At 40.6% G+C, this 21,345-nt stretch overlaps 1 protein-coding gene and 1 pseudogene across 1 annotated transcript in view; both read right to left on the bottom strand.

Annotated features, from left to right (window-relative positions):
- SBF2 (SET binding factor 2) overlaps positions 1-21,345 on the bottom strand; it is a 313,800-nt gene that overhangs the window by 92,247 nt on the left and 200,208 nt on the right. The window contains exon 17 of the mRNA XM_023754547.1: positions 8,063-8,131. Coding sequence (XP_023610315.1) covers positions 8,063-8,131 — 69 coding nt within the window. The remainder of the gene's footprint in view (positions 1-8,062; positions 8,132-21,345) is intronic.
- On the bottom strand, positions 14,550-18,031 carry LOC102429289 (annotated as a pseudogene).

The following is a 21,345-nucleotide window of genomic DNA, read 5'->3' as shown; positions in this document are numbered from 1 at the left end:
TTTTGGAGGTTTAAGAAGTAAAAATGGCTTTGAATATGGCTTACTTTTTTCACTCTGATAATATCTTTGTGGGTAAAAAAGTTGTTTAAAAAATTTCATAGTGAATTCTGTACACAAATCAAAACTATAAAGTATTAGAAAATTCAAGAGGGAAAAAGTTGTTTCATGAGCTTACACCTTGTTTTCTGAAGCCTAGATATCAGAGTTTCAGATAAGCCCAAGTCTTAGATGAGAAAAAGTCAGACTATGTCTTAAAGAAGAACTAAAAAAACACATGATTATATCTAAAAAATGTTATTAATAATAATTATTAAACCATGCATATAAAGCATTTAGCATAGTTCTAGTATGTTAGATGTATTCAATAAAAGTATTATTATTCTTTAATTTAATTTCTTTCTATGGAAAATAGCCATAATAGTTATCCTATATAATAAAGAGCTAATATGCTAATTAGACCAGATGGTGGAACGACCTTCTATAATGACCACTGGGTGGGGTTGGGGCTGCAAGGGCCAAGGCAGCCGGGGCCTACTCTTGCACGAATTTTGTGCATCGGGCCTCTAGTATTAAAATAAACATTAATATATTAGTAATTGTCATAGTCACATGACAGTTTATAGATAGGGTCTTATGGATGTCCTATTCCCAATTGGGCTGTAGTGACATTGGGAAAATACAGAAAATTGCTTCTGTAGTTCTGTCTAGATCACATGCAACATAAGAGGCTACATGTAACCTTTGGTTTGGTGTGAACCATATTAAACAAATTAGCCAATATTAGTGGAGAAACTAAGTTGGGTAAAAGAAAGCAATTACACACCATCATTATGCAGGACCTTTTCAAGAATATTTTTTAAAATGGTGTCCAATCCATTCCACATACATATTTTAAATCTGCATCTATAACTCTCCTTTTAAAATTAGGCTGTTGCCCAAAGCACTTATGGAAAATGTCTAGAATTTAGCTGAGGACTTTATATAACCAAGATTATGGTATTTTCTTAGTATATAAACCACTCACACCATATTCTCTCAATTTCTTAGTATACAGACACTATTCCCCCCTAAGGCACCAAATTCCAGAACACAAAAACAAATATTAAAAACTAAGAAGAGAGTCAAGTCAGACCATCTTCCTGTTCCCCAGCATCTGGTTTGACTGCCACATTGAATGGTAATTTGTTCTTCAAACTCCACTCTGTTATACAATAATCAAGAAGAAATGGCAGGTCCCTCCTTCAAGGTGGATATTTCTCAGAGAATAATTGGGGTTAACAGTTTTGATTGGAAATTGATAATAAATCTTGAGGTTGAAGGTTAATTGCTGGTAACAAATTATCCTTGTGACTAACAACTTCCTCTATAACATTAATAAAAGTCTCTTGATTTGTGTAGTTTTCATGTATATTAATGTTGAAGGATGCTCTAAGACTGGCTGAAGCAGAAGAAATAACAGAAAGAGGGCTCTGAAAAACGAAAAGAGGAGAGAACAAGAAATGAGCCCAGGAAAGCATGGAAAGTTGATAGTCTAATGGAGAAAGCATAAATATTAATTATTACTAAATAGCCTGATGATCACTTATAAGTTACCACATTCCTTTAAATCTTGTTTTTGCTATTAGTTTATCTAAACCATTTTTTTTTAAATGTGAGTGTAGAAGTAAAAACTCCTTGCAAGGTATACATTATTAAACTTCCTTGACGTGGCACACAAGGCCCTGCATGGTCTAGCCACATACTACCGTTTTTCCTGCCTCCGTCTCCAGCCACAACTCCAGTAAGGATCCCTGGTGTCTTCTCTGTCTGGAATATGTATGCCTTCCCTGCCTACCCACTCCCCATCTCATCCCACCTATAAGACAAATGCCTATTTTATCTTTCAAGGCACAAATGTGACAATTTCTTTGCAGTGTTCCTTGTTGCGCCAGGAATAAAGGTATTTAAAATATATTATATCTGTTTTCGAACACTTATGTTGTAATTTATTTTACTAAACTACCTTTTTCTGTAAGTGTGTGCACTCCTCAAGGGCAGAGATCCTGACTCATTCACTTTTCATTCCTAGCACTTGGGGCATTTTAGTAGTTCAATGCCAACTGAACTGAATTAGGCTAAATTTCTTTTGGAATAGAGAAAGAACCAGAGTTGGAGTAGGCTGCCTTCTTTTCTGAAGAATAAACCAAAGGGCCCCAAACCTTTGACCATAATATGAAAGAAGTTGAAAAGTCTAGAAAAATATTTAACGAATACTTGTAATTCTTCACTGAAAAACACAATAGTTAATATCCATTCTAGATCTTTGGAGTAAATCACTTTATAGCTGCCTTATAGCACTAGTTTAAACAGTGAACACAAACTAATATTAATGAAGAACAGCAACTCTGAACCAAGTATAATAATTCAGTTTCTCAGAAGCAGAGGTTTTCCAGGTATTAGGAACAGAGCAGCCATCTACAGCTGGAAAGAAAAAGTGAGGGAAGCAAGAAGAGGCTGTGAGGAAACAGAGGAGAAAGGAATGGAATGCTAACTTGTACTAAAGAACAAGAAAAGAAATGAAGGGAGGAAATAAAAGCAAGACGCCATTCCTCTGGCCATTCTAAAATTCTGCTGTGCCAGAGGCATCTGCAAGAACAAGCACATTCATCTCTTTTCCAGGCCAAATCTGGATTCAGCCCAGTGTTGATGCCTGTCTTCACTCTCAAACATTTTTCTGCTGACTTATTTTTAAGATTAGTATTTGATTTTACAGCAGAAAAAAAAAAGATGAAAAAAGACTCTCCTTTTTTGTGTATGTGTCAAAAAATGTAATCCTTTGAGACCTTTTGTAGGAAATACGATGTACCCAGATCATGACATCTAAGAACAATAAAATTCTTTTCCTCTTCTGTAGATTTTTAGGAAACTCTCTTATCATTTATTAATTAGTAGCAATCACAATATCATAAATATGATACTAGCTATCATTATTATTTCTATCATCTTCCTCTGGACTTTTTTTAAAAACCATGTTCTGTTAGATACACAGGCTTACACAAGAAAGACACAGATAAATAGATTTTAGTTTGTTCATTTTGGAGGGCAGGGGTTGGGCAGAATTATTGCTAGAGCCTGGTGGCAGGAAGGTCATCGCTCAGGAGATGGCTCAGGAAATTCTGTGGTTCTCCATGCTTTAGTGTTTACTTTCTGCTTCTTTGATTAACTAAGCTAGTTTACACAAATGACTTTTTACAGGTAGTGACCAACTTATTTTCCTATCGTACCACCCTGAATATACAATAACTAGGTCTTAAGTTTTATTTACATGTAAAATATATATTTCTTCAAACTGGGAAATGCTTTACATTTCACATTTTTCCTAATGTATTTATGAAAATACAATTAGTTTAATTATATATTACATTTTGAATTAGATACAAGTTGAAACAAAACAGAAGGTGACCTAAGCACTCTGGGGGTGGAAAATTCTTAATTAGTAATTAATCGTTCTAAGGAAATCATCTACCAACAAGGCAAACATCAAATATATTATGCTCAGCCCTGGCCAGTGTGGCTCAGTTGGTTGGAGCATCATCCCAAGTATCAAAAGGTGGTGGGTTTAATTCCTGATCAGGGCACATACCTAGATTGCAGATTTGATCTCTGGTCCAGGCACATATGGACGGTGACTAATCAATGTTCTCTCTCACATCGATGTTTCTCTCTCCCTCTCCTCCTGCCAACACCACTACCTCTTGCCTTCACCTCCTCCCACTAAAATCAATGGGCGTGACCTCGGGTGAGGAATAAAATATATATAATGCTAAGTAAAAGAAGGCAGACATAAAGAAACATATGTTATATGATTCCATTTATATAAAATGTCCAGAAAACGCAAATTTATAGAGACAAAAGGTATATTATATTAGTGGTTGCCGAGGAACAGGGAGTAATTCTAACAATTTGAAACTGGCTGTTAAGTCACCATCTTCAAGAAAGGCTTCATAAGTTAAAGAAGCATGAGTAGAGAAAAGTGAGAAAAAACAGTAGGGGGGAAAAACCATAACAAATTCCCAAGGATCTAAGATAGATCATGTTATCAGTGGAACATCTTTTATAATAAATAAAGCTCTGAAAGATTTATAGCTCATCTGGGCCAATGAAATGGTCTGCTCTTATAAGAATGGTAAGGATATGTACACGATCTTTTCATTAAAAAGAAAATATACATGCAATCATTAAAAAGAAATAGGTATATGTGCTATGTACCTTTTTAGGTATATGGAAGGGTCTCCAAGATGTACTATTCAGTGAAAAAAAGCAAGGTAGGAAAACAGTGTGAATGGTTTGATAACTTTAGTTTAAAAAAATGTAATTTTATCTGTATATTCTGGCAAAAATGCACAATTTTTCCCAACCAGGAAGAAATAACCATCAGAGGAAATGGGACAGAGGTGGGAAAGGGAGCTTTCATTTTGCACTGTGAATCTTTCTGTATTATCTGAATTTTCTAACCATGTATATGTATTACTTTTATTTTAGAAAATGCCCATTTGGTTGGTGGAATTACTTACTATATTAGAAAGAGTAATATAAGCTCCTACTGGCCATGAAAACCATTTATTCACTCTGCTGCCCATTATATATTGCCTGGCATAATAACTCTGTATGTTGAGATGAGTAATAAACTTTTGCTGCATTGAAAAAATATACTAATAAATATTATTAAAATACTTTTAAAGTAAGTTTTAAAAAGACAAGCAGCTGAGTCCAATCTTTGAAGTCAGGCTGAGCAGGAGCCAGGAGTTGATACTGGCTGAGCAGTATGCGAACGGCTCATTTGCAGTCAGTGGCCAGGATAACACTTTACATCTACAGATTTTCCTGAATTAAAAAATGCATATGACCCAGAAATAATTTCCCATAAGACAGAAATTTAAAAAGCATCTAAGAATCAGTATGACCCACCCATCCCTTCCCATACCTCCCGTGTCAGTTATCAATGCAGAGCTCTTTTCTCCACATCTACCTTTCTTTGCTCTGCTTTGTGGTACAGGAGCTGGACCTGCCAACAGTCCTCCTTGCCAGCGGTGCACTTATGCCAGTACAGGGCAGTGAAGCGACACTGAAGTCTGAGTGGTGTGCTTTTTCCTTCTGGCTCCTGTGGCATGCACCCAGAAATGCTCTCCAACTTAGCAAGTTCCAGTGGTACCCCAAAGAGTGGCTTCCTGTGAAGTCTCACTGGCACCCTAGTGAGTGGATCCCTAGCAAGTCTTGCCAGAACTCCAGTAGGCAGTTTCTTGCTTGCCAGCCCTGGAATGTGGCACCTCCGTGAATTTCCATGCCATCCACTGGCCACAGAAGCACCTCTCCAACAAGGTCTGGCTCTCAGTTTTGTGGGGGAAGGACCCTCTTCCCAGTTTTCTCCTTTCCTGGGGACTCTGCCTGAGCCTAGAGGTACCAGCTGCTCCCTTTACCTGCTATGCTTGTATTCTATAGAATTCTCTTTAATTCTTAGTAGTTAATCCTGTTACTATTTAATAAAATTTAAGCTACTTAATTAAAATTTCCCTGCTCGTTTTACTGGTGTTTCTGATTCCTGACTGGACCTTACCTAATTCACACCCAAAACAAATCAAGCCAAACCAAACCAAATCAAATCAACCCAAGCCAACAACAAAGAACTAAATTGGTAAACCCACTCTTAAAACATACATCTGAATGTTAGGTTTGATAATACAGAGAAACACCATGGCATTTAGCCCAACTTGTTAACTAATTGCATTAACAACTCCCATAAAACTAAAAGAGACAGTGTGGTAGTTTTGTGATGTGTAAATGAAGCTAAGCTAGAACTATATTTTCCTGAATTCTCTTCCCTCTATGGCTCCAGAGAAAGTTGTCCAAGATTTGGAAGGCAAAAACGAAGCAGCAGCCATACATCTGGAGGTCAGTTTAGGATGCCAGGTGCTCTTGAGTTCATAGACTTCGTCACTGATCTGCTGGTTCACCTTGTTGACATGGAGAAGGAACTGAGCTCCTAGCTCTTCCAGTTCCTGCTGGATCTCTTCCTTCAGCTTCTCCTAGTCCAGGGCCAGGTGCATGCGCAGCTCCATGGCCAACAGTGCTACTTCTCTTGCAGGTCACCTGCACTGTCGAGGTGGGAGGACGTAAGAGGTAGGTACAGATTCCAGTCTGTCACGGCAAAAATGCCCTGCGTCATGTCCAGCTGTTCTTCCCGATTGCTGTCCCGATGACCTACAGAGACCTCAGGCCCTCATTCAAAGACTTCCATAAGCTTTTCCTACAGCTTCCATAACACTGTAAGGGCTGGTCCCTATAATAAATTCCTTACTTCATACCACTATGGTGTTTCTGTTATCAGGGTCAAACCCTTACTAATATACATTGTAAAATGGTTAAATGATTCAACACCCCCCCACCCCCCCGCCCCAAAAAAAACCATAAAGGACCTGTGTCACTTGAGCAATTGGGTTTCTACTATCAATTCTTATTTTCCCTATGTTTCTCCTTATTTATTTATGCACAATATCTAGGTTTTAAAATAGCTTAGATGTTGAAGTGGGAAATTTTTTTAATGTCATTTTCTTTAACAAATGCCCATGTGAGCACTCTTAAATGCTATGAAGCTAATTAGACATAGGTTGAAGTGATCTAGCTACTCTGAGATATAGAGGCAAATTTCCTAGGTGGCTTACGATGCAGGAGAGCCTGGCCTATTTTTGTGACAGTGTTCTCCATGCCAGCAGAGGAATGAGATAAAAAACTAAGAACTTAAGCTGGGCAGGAAGACCAAAAGATGATGTCCAAACTCCAGCAATGTCATTAGTTCCACACCCAAATTCATTTGTTGACATTTTTGCGGTTTAGCCTTGTTTCCTGATCATGCTCAGTGTGACTTCCCAGTTCTCAAAAGTGTGAACCTCATAAATTCCACTTTTGGTTTTAGAAGAGGGCAAGTAGGAAAAAGAGGGATATTCAGTGCTTGGCAGCAGAGAAAGAGCTCTTGATTAGGGAGAACTTTAGGTTAAGACCTTTAACTCCAAGACTGTGGACATACTATTTGAAATAGAGTTTTTAGAAAACTGGTCTTATCAATAAATGTTTTTTGAGCACCTACTAGCTACTAGGAAAGTAGCTAGGCCTCATCAGTTAGAAATGGTGGATGAAATAGAAAGGACAGGCAGAATAAAGAGTAAGACTACTGCTAGCATCTAGGGGTATGATCTTTTCATGGCGAGGACTCTACCTGAGGCACATCATCTGGTGCCTCAAGACCTGGATATTTAATAAACCCATGAAAATATGGAGTCACTTATGCTGGAAGTCCTTCCATGTTCCCTGTTGAAGTCCCAAAGCTACTGCGTATGGCTCAGCAGTGAGTCAGCCTGGAGGCCACAGGCGTGTTGTTTCCCACTGCACATCTCAGAAGGATGTATTACCTGTGCTGTGCAGAGTGTTAACTATTTAAATTCTTATAAGTTCTCCACAGGAAAAGAGAGAATAAAAAGAACTTGCTGAATTTATTTGCAATAAAACTAATTTCTTTATGAAAAGACATGGATAGGAGAAATGCAATAAATTTAAGTGAAAGAATCATGAGATTCACTAAACATTCCAGAAAATTCTCAGAAGGTTCATAGACATTGTCAATGAAGTTAAACTCTAATTTCCACCCCTATAGATTTATTTCGTTTGTCCATTTATTCATTCAACAAATATTTACTGATTGACATTAGAGTATCACATCAGGTAAGACAGACAATATCCCAACCTCATGGAATTTACTTTCTGTGGTGGGGAAAACACCCAAAAGTAAACAAATAAATACATAACATAATTTCAGTTGGTATAAAGTGCTATAAAAAGTGAAGCAGGGATGAAATGGGTGGTTCTGTTTTAGATGATTTAGTATCAGAGATTAAAATTTCTACACATAGCATACAATAAATGTTATAACAAATATAACCACAGATATGTCTTAGACATACTGGATTCATGTACTGAATACATTTATATAAATCATAATGAGCTTATATATATATAGATTAATGAAACTTACCCTATAGAAAGCACTGGTCAAAGGGAGTAATGCTGCAGCAATGTTATACTCCTCTAAACTGGAACAATCCTTAGACAAAACAAAGAGAAATAAGTATTAATTAGCACATTTATCGGAAATTATAAACATATGGAAACAAAAATCTGGGATACATTGTTTACTGTCCAATGGGTTTTTTTTATTCCAAATTGTTACTAAGATGTACTAAGGTAGGTTTGGGAGAAAAAATTCTGTCCCTGAAGCACATTCTTTTAGAAATGAGATAAAAATACATTTTGAGAAAGACATTTTGATATGCTCATGATGAATAGCTAGCTTTACTTATCTGTTTTCCAAAAATTGTTATGAAGTATGTAATTCATAGAAAACAATTTTTGGAGGTGTTTTAAAAAATATATATATTTTATTGATTTTTTACAGAGAGGAAGGGAGTGGGATAGAGGGTTAGAAACATCAATGAGAGAGAAACATTGATCAGCTGCCTCCTGCACACCCCCTACTGGGGATGTGCCTGCAACCAAGGTACATGTCCTTGAACGGAATCGAACCTGGGACCCTTCAGTCCACAGGCCAACACTCTACCCACTGAACCAAACCGGTTAGGGCTTGGAGGTGGTTTTGATACATTTAACTATTGCATTTCATTGAATCTAAATACACATTTTTTTTCATATTTTAACTTCTCTGAAACTGGAATGCATTTTATAATTAATTGGAAATATTTTTTCTCTCTGAGTGTCACATACAAGGGTATTTTGTTATTGATCAGGCAAGAAATACCACTGATGCTAAAATCCATTGGATAAAATGTTGTTCGAATAGTCAGAAAATGCTACTGATAATGTGAAATGGTATAAAAATAATATGGCAATTTCTCAAAATTGAAAAATAGAATTATCATATGATCAAACAATTCTACTTCTGGGTATATACCCAAAATAGTAGTGACTTGAACAGATATTTGTACATTCATGTTCATAGAGGCACTATTTAGAATACCCAATATGTGAAAACAACCCAACAGAGAAATGAATAAACAAAATGTGTGCATGCATGCATGCATGCACAGAGGAATACTATTCAGAATTAAAAAGGAAGGAAATTCCAACACACACTATAAGGATGAACCTTGAGGAATTATGCTAAGTGAAATAAGCCATACTGTATGATCCAAACTAAAGAGCTTCTGCACAGCAAAGAAAATCATCAACAAAATGAAAAGGCAGCTTACTAAAAGGGAGAACATGTCCAGTAAGAGATTAATGTCCAATATATTCAAGGAACTCATAAGTCAATAGCAAAAATACAAATAACCCAATTAAAAAATGGGCCAAGAAATTAAATAGACATTTTCCAAAGAAGACATACAAATAGCTAACAGGTATATGAAAAGGTACTCAAAATAATTATCAGGGGAATGCAAATCAAAACCACAATGTATCACCTCACATCTGTTAGAATTGCTATTATCAAACAGATAAAAAATTACAAGTGCTAACAAGGATGTGGAGAATGGAGAACCCTTGTATAGTGCTGGTGGAAATGTAAACTGGTACAGGCACTATGAAAAACAGTATGGAGGTTCCTCAAGAAATTAAAAAATAGAACTACTATATGATCCAGTAACTCCATTTCTGAGTATATATCCAAAGATGATGAAATAATAATAATTTTTAAAAAAATCCTTACACAAGGATATGTTTCCATTGGTTCTTAGAGAGAGACGAAGAAAGAAAGATTGAATGGTTGCCTCCTACCCATATACTAGGTGTACCAGTTAATAATGGCGGTTTTTGTAATCATAGAAAACAAGATAATTTCAAGAGAAACATCAAAAGTGCTTTATTCCAAGTAATGTCCATCGCTAGCTACACATTTCCCCCATCTTTCAGGTAATTTGTGGATACCGTCCCAATAGAACTTTTCTTGTTTTTAGGCAAACCATTCAGAGACCCAATTTTCCACTTCTTCCTACGTTTTGAAGTGCTGCTCAGAAAGTGCATGTGCCATTGATCAGAACAAGTGGTAATCTAAAGGAGCAAGGTCTGGTGAATACAGCGGTGGGTTAATACTTCCCAGGCAAGATCTTTTAACGTGTCTAACTGGTTTTGAAGTGTGTGATGGTGTGTTATCATGAATCAAAATTACTTTGCCATGTCTTCTGGCACATTCTGGTCATTTCACGATCAAAGCATGGTTCGAATTGATTATTTGTTGTCGGTAGCCATCAGTATTAAGGGTTTCACCTGGTTTTAGAAGCTCATAATACACCCCACCTTCCTGATCCCACCAAACGCAGAGCATTGTCTTCTTTCCAAAGCGATTTGGCCTTGCAGTCGATGTTGATGGTTGACCTGGATCAACCCATGATTTTGTGCATTTGGGATTCTCAAAATAAATCCACTTTTCATCGCTAGCCACAATTCGATGCAAAAAAGACTTTATTTTGTGCCGTTGAAGCAACATTTTACTGATGACTTTTTGGTTTCCCATTTTTCTTTCGTTCAGTTGATGTGGCACCCATTTTCCTTCCTTTAAAATCGTTCTCATTGCTTATAAATGATCGGAAGTTGTTTGCTGAGGAACGTTTAATCTTTCTGCAAGTTATTTTTGAGTTTGACACGCATCTTCATCCAATAATGCTTGGAATTGTTGGTCTTCAAACTTTTTCGGTTGATCTGGATGTTCTTTTTCTTTCACATCGAAATCATCACTTTTAAAGTGTTTAAACCAGCATTCACAAGTATCTTGAGATGGAGCATGTTCACCATAAGCTTCCCAGTAACTTTTTCTTCAAAATAAAGTAATGAATTAAAACTTCCCACAAATGCTCTTTTTTTGGCACAAAATTCGACATTTTTAAGCGTAAAAATATCTATGATGTTAACACCTTCAGCAAATTTGACATATGAAGTTTTGAAGCTTGTTGCCAATACAACAAAATAGCATACATATCAAATCACATATATATCAACATATGTGTAACTCCATCTATTGAAAAAAATCCGCATTATTAACTGGTACACCTAGTATGCCCAAATCGAGGATTAAACCTGCATGAGAGGACACTCAATCAACTGAGCCATCCTGCTAGGGCTGAAATTATTATCTTGAAGAGATTACCTGTACTCCCATGTTCACTGAAGCATTATTTACAATAGGCAAGGTATGAAAACAAACTAAGTGGCCATCAATGAACGAATCATAAAGAAAATGTGGTTTATATTCACAATGGAATATTATTCAGCCTTAAAAAGGAAGGAAATCCTGACATTTGCAACAATATGGATGAACCTGGAGGGCATTTTGGTAAGTGAAATAAGTCAGACAAAGAAAAACAAGTAGTTCATATTATCTATAGGTGGAATAAAAAAAAATTGAAATAGTAAATGTAAATAGTAAAATGGTGGCTGCCAGGGGCTGGGGCATGGGGAGTACGGGGAGATGCTGGGAAAAGAGAACAAACTTTGAATTATAAGATGAGTAAGATCTAAGGATCTAATGTATAACATGGTGACTATAGTTGATAATACTGTATTGTATAATTGAAATTTGCTAAAGGAATAGAACATAAGTATTCCACCAAAAAAGGGTGAATATGTGAGGTGATGGATAAGTTAAATCAATTTTCGAAATCCTTTCACACTATATACATCAAATTATCAAACTATACCCTTTATATATACTACAATTTTACTTGTCAATTTTACTCTCTCTTAATAAAACTGGAACATAATATACTGTCAGGCCATGTAGAAAAACAGCATATCTTTTTCCTATATGGTATCACTGTATGTTCTCTATCATCTCCATGGATTTTATAAAATAATCCCAGAACACGGCAGAAGTGTGAATCATCTTTTTTTTTTCCTGACTTATTCCTCACCCCTTTGCTTAGGACACTGCTATGCACAAGAATGCCATCCCCTGTGTCCCAGCACATCTGAATTTCTTTAACAGAAATGCCTTGCATGTTTCTGAAGACTGTCATGAGGCCCAAGGCAATAAAGTTCAACAGACTTGAGCTGTAATCTTCTCCCAAGGAAATGGTTGGGATGCCAAGATGCCTTTTGACTTTGATTTCACAGCAGGGCTTCATTTGTAATAATTCTGTCCAAACTTTAAATGACAACAGCTGTGATATGAAGTCCAACATACTCATTTATAAAAATTTCCCACAAATTAAAAAAAATTAAACAATGGGGAATTTCAATCCATGACCAATTAGCAGGGAACAGGCAATCATAAAACATTTAGGAGCTATTTATTATCTTACAAAATGTTTACACATTTTAGTGCATGTCTCAAACCTGAGCGCCAATCAAATGCTGATTGCAAAATATAAATATAAAATTCTTTGCAAGTCACGTTAGAGACATTCTAAGTTAATTAGGTTGAAAAATGGAAAAATTTTAAAACAATAAGTCTACAGCTATTGACATAGCAATAGCATTCCGGAATAGTGCAGTTATCTATTGGGGAATCAGTCCATAAATACACATCCTGAACTCCCCAATGCTTTTGCCACATAATAGCAATGTAGTTACAGACATACCAGGCAATTTATAAACTTGCAAGAACTTGAATATTTATTCATGTTTTATTCGGAACTTTGCTATGTAGTTTTCCTGCTACAATTGAAGAGTAAGCCCTGCAATCTTAATTTCCCATTATCCTCAATTATTTCATACTTTCGATCTGCACACCTTTGAACTGCCATGGCCAGCATTCCTGTTTCATAAAACTCTGGAACTTCTCAAAAATGTTATATTTAAACATTAAAGAAAAAGAGATTGAAAGGCACAACGGTCTTTTGAAAAATGTCATATAACTGACTTTTCTGTAGAGTTTAGTAGATGTAGCTCAGGAAAATTTTTTTGAATTTTCCAAACACTGAGAACATTTGCATCTTTTACATAGGGACAAAAATTAAAACTACCAAACCCAAAATATCCTCTTTATATCATACTAGTGGCCCAGTGCACGGATTTGTGCACATTGAAAGGAAATTAATTAGAAAGTGGTTGGCGGGGTGGGACTGGGCTAGACGGGCCAGACATGCCCTGGAGCCAACCTCCCATGGTCCCTCCTGGTTGGCGGCACCTGTGGTGGTGCTGCAGCTCGAAGGGCGTCTGTGGAGTGAATGGGGTTCCTCTGGCAGGTGAGGTCCTGGTCTGCAGGGATCGGGCCGAAACTGGCTCTCCGACATCCCCCAAGGGGTCCCAGAGTGAGAGAGGGCACTCTGCAAAGTTGCTGTCTTACAGGGTGTGGAATGCAAACACAAGTGTGCAGTAAACCAGATTCGGGACTGACAACAACAAAACCCACAGCCGAATTGCGTGGCCTGGGAGGCATAGGGCTCCCTCCTCTCTGGTTCCAGGGTGTGTCACCTGAGAACTGCCGCTGCCAAGTCACCGCAGTTAGGCAGTTCCTGTATTGAGCGTCTGCCCACTGGTGGTCAGTGCACATCATACCTTCTGGCCGGTCGGCTGGTAGCTCAACCTTTTATATAGACTAGTGGCCCATTGCATGAAGATTCTCGCAATAGGCCTTCCTTCCCCTGGCTGCCGGCACCGGTTTTCCTCCAGCACCCAGGATCCACGCCTTTGGTCCGGCCGCAGCAGTAAGGCTTGGCTTCTCTACTCTGGCTGCTCCCAGCCCCTCCTTTTTTTTTTTTTCCAGCTCCTCGAGCAGAGGCTAGGGTTGGCTGGAAGCTTGGCTTCCTCCATCGCCGGGAGCAACCCAAGCCTCCTGCTCACTCCAGCTCGTGGCTGCCGCCATCTTCAGTTGTCTTCAGTATTTGCTCTGTGCTTGCATATGCAAATTAACCGGCATCTTTGTTGGGTTAATTTGCATAGTTGCTCTGATTGGCTGGTGGGTGTAACCGAGTGGCGGAGTGATGGTTAATTTGCATGTTTCTCTTTTATTAGTGTAGATTACTCTGCTGCTCAAAAATGTCAGCTTTGTTCTGACTATTACAGGATAGTGAGCACACTCTTCTTCCAGACTGTAAGCCCTCCCTGGTGTTGACCCAACTCCACACTCAACCGACCATGTGACTCCGCCTGCTACAAGCTTTCTATGTCATTTATTAGTCCACATCATAGTTATTCCTACCACATCGAACAACCCTAGGGATACTGTCTATGCCTTACTTTGTCATTTACATTCTTTCCCCCCTTGGCACCTCCAAAGCTTTCCCCTGTGTATTTCCCTAAGCACAAAATAAATTAAAGGGCTCGTGCTGTAGTGTCAGCCTCAGGTTATATTTTAATGCTAAATAAACTTATACAACCAATGAGAATGTATCAGAATTTTGAATATTATGGTTATATACCATGTACCATGACTGCCATTGGGATAGAAGGTGAATGCCAGGCTTGATAAATAATATCGAGCTTTGTCTTAAGTTTTTGAGAGACTGGCCCAAGTCTGCATCAAATTTTTTTTTTACAATCCACTTTTATTTATTTACTTCTCAATAAGTTTAAATCCTAGAGGGGAATAATATTATTCAGATTCTGTGTCCAATGGCCTTAGCAGGAAGGTTTTCAGAATTCAGCATGGACCATGCAACTGTTTCTATGACCACAAGTTACCTTTCTCCAGGTTACTTTGGTTTTGTTCGGTTTGCCACCAGGAATCACTGTGTTATTTTTTGCTTTGTACACATAAGCACATCTCTTTATATACATAATCATATTTATATAGAATTCAGTTTCATCTCAAGCATAAACACCTTCGCTTTTAAGAAGAGCCGTGTGTTCCCTCTGGTTTCGAAGACACTGCTTACAGCCATCAAGAGTGGCCTTGGACCACAACCTTCCTATTTGTTGCCACAGAAGTCCTGTCCCCAGGCCTCTGCAGGCTCCAAGTGGCAGAGAGCTGCTTCAATTTTACATGCCTGGAGACTAGAACACTGCACCTGGCGTACGGTAACAGCTAACAATTACTCAGTGCTCACTGAGTATCAGACATGCTTTAAGTATGGATTTACACAAATTATTTCACTTAATTTTTACAACATCTCCAGGAGGGAGATACCAGAATTATTTTCATTATGCTGATGAAATAACTGATTCAATCACAAATTAAATACCTGGGGTTAGTTACACGGTCACAAATGTCGGAGCCTGAATTCAAAACCAGGTAGTCCCACTCCAGTATTTGTGTGCTATAAACCTCTGAGTTCTCTTGACCCTAAATGCAATAAGGTATGGAACTAAACTAAAAATGGCACCTGTGGAAACACAATTCAGGCAAAAGAAGTCTTCTATTAATTATAAATAACTAGAGGCCCAGTGCACGAAACTCGTGCACTGGGGGGTGGGGGTTCCCTCAGCCCAGCCTGCCCTTCTCACAGTCCGGGAGCCCTCAGTGGATGTCCTACTGCTGGCCACAGTCTGGCAGCAGAGGCTTGGAGCAGGCGTCCCGTGTGTGTGTGTGTGTGTGTGTGTGTGTGTGTGTGTGTGTGTCTGCTGGGGCCTGCCCCCAGCCACGCCACGTAGGCTCGAAGCAGTTGCTGTGTGTGTGTGTGTGTGTGTGTGTGTGTGTGTTTGTGTGTGTCCCCACTGGGGGTCTGCCCCCAGCCACATTGGAGGCTCAGAGCAGGCACTGTGTGTGTGTGTGTGTGTGTGTCTGCTGGGGGCCAGCCCCCAGCCACACCATGGAGGCTTGGAGCAGGAGCTTCTCTGTGTTGATCTCTCAGGCTCCTGGCCTCCACTGCATGTTGTACTCTCCCTTGAGCTATGGCCAGGATGGGGGTGCTGCTTGCAAGCCGGGCTTTCCTGCTCCAGGATAGCCACGGCGACGGGGGAGCAGGCCCAGCTGGGGGCTGCCCACAGGCCGGGCTTTCCCGCTTCCAGGTCTCCATGGCAACCGGGGAGCAGGCCCAGCTTGGAGCTGCCTGCAGGCCGGACTTGCTCTCCTGCTCCTGGATCCCCATGGCGACTGGGGAGCAGGCCCAGCTGGGGGCTGTCCACAGGCCGGGCTTTCCTGCTCCTGGGTCAGGCCCAGCTGGGGGCTGCCCTCAGGCCAGGCTTGCTTTCCTGCTCCCAGATCACCATGGCAACTGGGGAGCAGGCAAAGTTTGGGGCTGCCCGCAGGCCAGGCTTGCTTTCCTGCTCCCGGATCCTCATGGCGACTGGGGAGAAGGCGCAGCTGGGGGCTGCCTGCAGGCTGGGCTTGCTTTCCTGCTCCCGGATCAGGCGCAGCTGGGGGCTACCTACAGGCTGCACTTTTCTACTTACTGATAGCCGGATCACCACAGCAACCCAGGGCCCAGTGGCACTTTCCTGCTCTCCAATAGTCATAGGGTCCCAGCTGGGGGCGGGGCTTAGCAGTACGGGGCTCAGGCGGCACGGGGGTCCTGGCTGGGGGCTCAGGTGGCACACAGGGGTCCCAGCTGGGGGCAGAGCTTATGCCCCGCTGCCCAGGGCTGCACATGGGGGCCGGATGGCAGCTTGCGCTGTCCCACCCTGCCTGTAGTATAGTATAGAGGCCTGGTGCACGGGTGGGGGCCAGCTGGTTTGCCCTGAAGGGTGTCCCGGATCAGGGTGGGGGTCCCGCTTGGGTGCCTGGCCAGCCTGGATGATGGGCTGATGGCTGTTTTTAGGCTTCTCGCACCCCCTTCAGGGTGGGGGTCCCCACTGGGGTGCCTGGCCAGTCTGGGTGAGGGGCTGAAGGCTGTTTTCAGGCTGGCGGGTGACTGAAGCTCCCAGCCTCTCCTTTTCTTTTTTTTTTTTATTCTGGGATTTATTTACTTTCTATGGCTGTCACTGGAGCTGAGAGCCGGCTTTAGCTCTGAGGCTGGCTCCAGCTTGAGGCCTCGGCTGCTGAAAGCAGATATCTGGGCTTTGTTTAGGTTCTATATTTGAAACACTGTTGCCATCACTGCCGCTCTAAGCTCTGAGCCTGCTGCTGGCTGAAAGCAGCTATCTGGAGCTTGTTTAGGTTCTATAATTGCAACTTTGTTGCATCCAGAACTTAGAGCTGGGCTGCCGCAGGCCGGGAACCTTGGCTTCCTCCGTCACTGGAGCAAGCAAGCCTCCTATTCGCTTCAGCTGCCCGGCGGCCAGCAGCCATCTTGGTTGGCAGTTAATTTGCATATCCTGCTGACTAGCCAATGGGAAGGGTGTCGGGGTTATGGTCAATTTGCATGTTTCTCTTTTATTAGATAGGATATCCTCCAGAGAGTTTGAAACCATACTAAATCTATGAAAAAGCAATTGAAAATAGGAAATGCGATTGCTAAAGGGCTAGAAGAAACATCTTTTGCCATGATATCTTCAGTGATTTTTTTTAAAATAAAGAAATATAGAGGATCAAGTCAACGCTTCTAAAATATGCCTAATGGGAATGCTGGGAATAGAGAACAGAGAAAGTAAAGGTAGGAGAAAGTAAAGGAAATAATGAAAAGGACTTAGTCCCCCTTTGCAAAGGGTTTGAAATAGGATAAATAAAAAGATATTTGGTAGAATGAATAAAATGTGGCATATAGATATAAAGGAATACTATATGAAGATGAAAATATAAATTACAGCTATATCCAACATCATGGAGAATCTACCAAAGACAATTTTGAGTCAAAGAATTAAGATAAAAAGAATATATCACCTCCATTAAAATCATCCTCCTCATCAAATTAGTCAGTACTGAACCCTATCTTCCTGATTAACATTAGCCTCTACCTCTATCTCATAAAAGCACATAAAAATCTACCATAGTGATGCCAAAGAATTGCTTAAATCAAATCATACTGACAAAGGAGAACCCAACAAAGTTAGATCAGGTAAAAAAGAGAGAAGAAAATCAGTTAAGCTAGTCCTATATAATAAAAGAGAAACATGCAAGTTAACCATCCCTTCACGATGCCCACAAGCCACGCCCACCAGCCAATCAGGAGTGATATGCAAATTAACCCAACAAAGATGGCGTAGGCCGGAGCCGAGATACTTGCATCGCAGCCATGGCTACTATGCAAGCATCCAGGCTCTGGCTGCTCCAGGCCTATTGGAGATGCAGAAGTCAGTGGAGACAGAGAAGTCCGGCTCCAGCGCCTAAGACTGGCTTCGGCCTGGGAGATAAAGAAGCCGCCTACCCTGTGATCCCAGGGCACAGCCAGCTGGAGAAGCCGTCCACACTGCATCCCAGGGGAGACAGAGAAGCCGGACTGCAGCACCTGAGGTTGGCTGCGGCCAGGAGATGGACAAGCCACCTGCCCTGAGGTCCCAGGCTGCAGCCACCTGGAGAAGCTGCCAGCCCTGTGGTCCAGGGCGCCAGCGCTGTGGCCTGGGAGATAGGTTCCCTCTTCTCCTACTGCAGTCATTACTCCAATATTCCCCTTCTGAATTTCTCTCCTCTGTCGCAACCCAACTCCACTTTTCATCTGAAGGATACGGAACAGAGAGAGCAGTGTTAAAAGCTTACATTTTTAAGCCAGTAAGGTTGGTACTTAAACATATAAATGGAAAACTAGAGTCCTTAAGGTAACAAAGGCTACAAAGGGAGGGGACAGGGACAGGGCATGACATATTATATCCAGCAACCCATATGGGGACTGAAAACTTTGCAATGATGACAATTAGTGAAGATATGAATCAACTAAAATACAGTGGGGCCTTGACTTACAAGTGTCCCAACTAACGAGTTTTTCGAGATACGAGCCGTCTCTTGGCCGATTTTTTACTTTGAGCTGCGAGCTAAAATTTGGGTTACGAGCCAGCTTCAGATACCCCACAGCTAGTTGGTGCAGCAAATGTCACAGTGAACTTCACAACATCAGCCCAGCATCACGTGTCTCACTTGTTCACGTTTTGATTTGACATACGAGTAATTTGAGTTACGAGCTCCGTCACGGAATGAATTAAACTCGTAAGTCAAGGCCCCACTGTAGTTGACAGGGACAATTCTCCCATCTTTGAAAATATCTACATCAAGTCTGTTTAAATAGATTTTCATCTGCATAATATAACAAATTCTGACAAGACCACCACCACCAATTTGGTCAGTGTTGTGCCGATACATGTTTAACAACTGGCTCTCAATCAAAGAAAACAAAACTCTGATTTATACTATCGGGCAATTTCTGTGGCATAAATTCTCCATCCATGGCTGATTTCAGCTGCTAATGTGATGCCACTAAATGCAGAGCTGAGGAGAAACATGCAGTAATACACTATTATATTCTACCAGAAAGACCCAAAAGATATAAATAATTCAAGAATCAGAACAGTAAAGTATAGTAAATAATTGAGGAGTGATGAATTTAGAGTATGTATTACCTTTGGTTTTAATGTAATTTATTCACTTTTAAGATTATATAATTTAATTTTTAATAATGAACATGTTTAACGACAAGCTTACACAATTCCTGAAAATTTGTGAGCCAGTAAGAGCAGGCTCTAGCATAATACTGAGTGGAGTGTAATGGTTAAATGGCATGGCTCATGGATTTGAAATGGGACTCAGCCACTTTCAGGTTTTACTGGTTAAGTTACCTGATCTCTCTATACCTCAGTGTTCTCATCTGTGTAATTATAGTACCTACTGTATAGAGTTGTTGCAAAGATAAAATGAAATCTGTGTATGACACAGCACAGTACCTGAAACAATAATTCAATTTGTTATAAACTGTTACTGCCTCAAAATGTTGTTGACAAAATTACTCATGCTGAAATAATTAAATTTTATTGATGAGAAAAATGCCTTATTTTGCGATCTACATGGAGACAGTCAACTTTACTTCCTAGGCAGTAGATGGTAATCTATTACTAGAAACTGCAAGGGGAAAAATGACCTCAATCAACATGATTGAGGCAATGTATTATTAGCTGGATCATAAAGCAGAGAGGATGCCATATATTCTGGGATACATCTGCAGTAAGAGGCTTCACCTCAGGTATTAATTCTGATCAACTAAGCATCAGACTTAAGATGAATGGTGAGAAGGATTCTGAGGCTGCTTCTAGACTTAGCAGGAATAGAACTTTAATACATAAGCAACAGTTAATATGGTTAATGATGGCAAGAAAAAACACACCATGATCTATACCAGTTATACCTATGACACGCGTGTCACCATGCGAACTCACTTTTTGGTTGATTTTTCTTTGTTAAATGGCATTTAAATATATAAAATAAATATCAAAAATATAAGTCTTTGTTTTACTATGGTTGCAAATATCAAAAAATTTCTGTGTGACATGGCACCAGAGTTAAGTTAGGGTTTTTCAAAATGCTGACATGCCGAGCTCAAAAGGTTTGCCATCACTGATCTATACTAATAAAAGGGTAATATGCTAATTAGACCTCACATCTTCCGGACGACCATCCGCACATCCTTCCTGACAAAGCTGGACCCGGGCGAAGCTGCCTGTCGGCTGTCCTGAGCACCAGTGCCTGCAGCTGGCTGCAGCCTGGGAGACAGAGAAGCCGCCCACCCTGTGGTCCCGGGTGCCAGCACCTGCAGCTGCAGCCTGGGCGAAGCCACCTGCCCACCATCTCCTGTGGCTGCAGCCGGCCTGGGCAAAGCAGGCCCAGGTTCCGTGTGCCTATGGCTGACCAGAGGGAGGGAAGCCCAGGTCCCAGGTGCCTGTGGTCGGCTGGAGGAGGGAATCCTGGGTCCCAGGTGCGGGGCTGAGGCAGAGATGGTTAGGGGCAATCAGGCAGGCAGGCGAGCGGTTAGGAGCCAGCGGTTCTGGATTGTGATGTCTGACTGCTGGTTATCCCCTGAGGGGTGCCAAATTGGACAGGGGGCAGGCCGGGCTGAGGGACACCCCCCCCACCCCTGTGCATGAATTTCGTGCACCAGGCCACTAGTTTCATTATAAGTGCTTTAAAACAAAATCATCTGACGTCAAGGGATTAAGGGAGTCACTTGGGAAAAATAATAAAGGCTATAAATAATTTTGCAAAAATGAGTCATGTAATATTTTAAACAATAAAGAATTTTTTTAAAATGATTATCTTTAGGTTAGTGCTGTAAAAGCCAAACAAGGTAAGGTATCATGCAATTTTGTTAGAAGAATTATTTTAGCCAGGCTGTTGTGGCTCAATGGATTGAGCACTGTCCCATGGACCAAGAAGTCCCTGGTGCAATTCCTAGTCAAGGCACATGCCCGTGTTGCGGGCTCGATCCCCAGTAGGGGGTGTGGAATCAATGATTCTCTCTCATCACTGATGTTTCTATCTCTCTCTCCCTCTCCTTTCCTCTCTGAAATCAATAAAAACATATTTTTAAAAAGTATTTTAAATACTTTTCCCTCCCACAAACAAAAATCAGA

The sequence above is a fragment of the Myotis lucifugus genome, unplaced genomic scaffold (genome assembly GCF_000147115.1).
Source record: "Myotis lucifugus unplaced genomic scaffold, Myoluc2.0 scaffold_61, whole genome shotgun sequence".
NCBI lineage: Eukaryota > Metazoa > Chordata > Mammalia > Chiroptera > Vespertilionidae > Myotis > Myotis lucifugus.
Note: the sequence above shows the minus strand (reverse complement) of the source record. Positions and strands in the feature narration are given on the sequence as shown.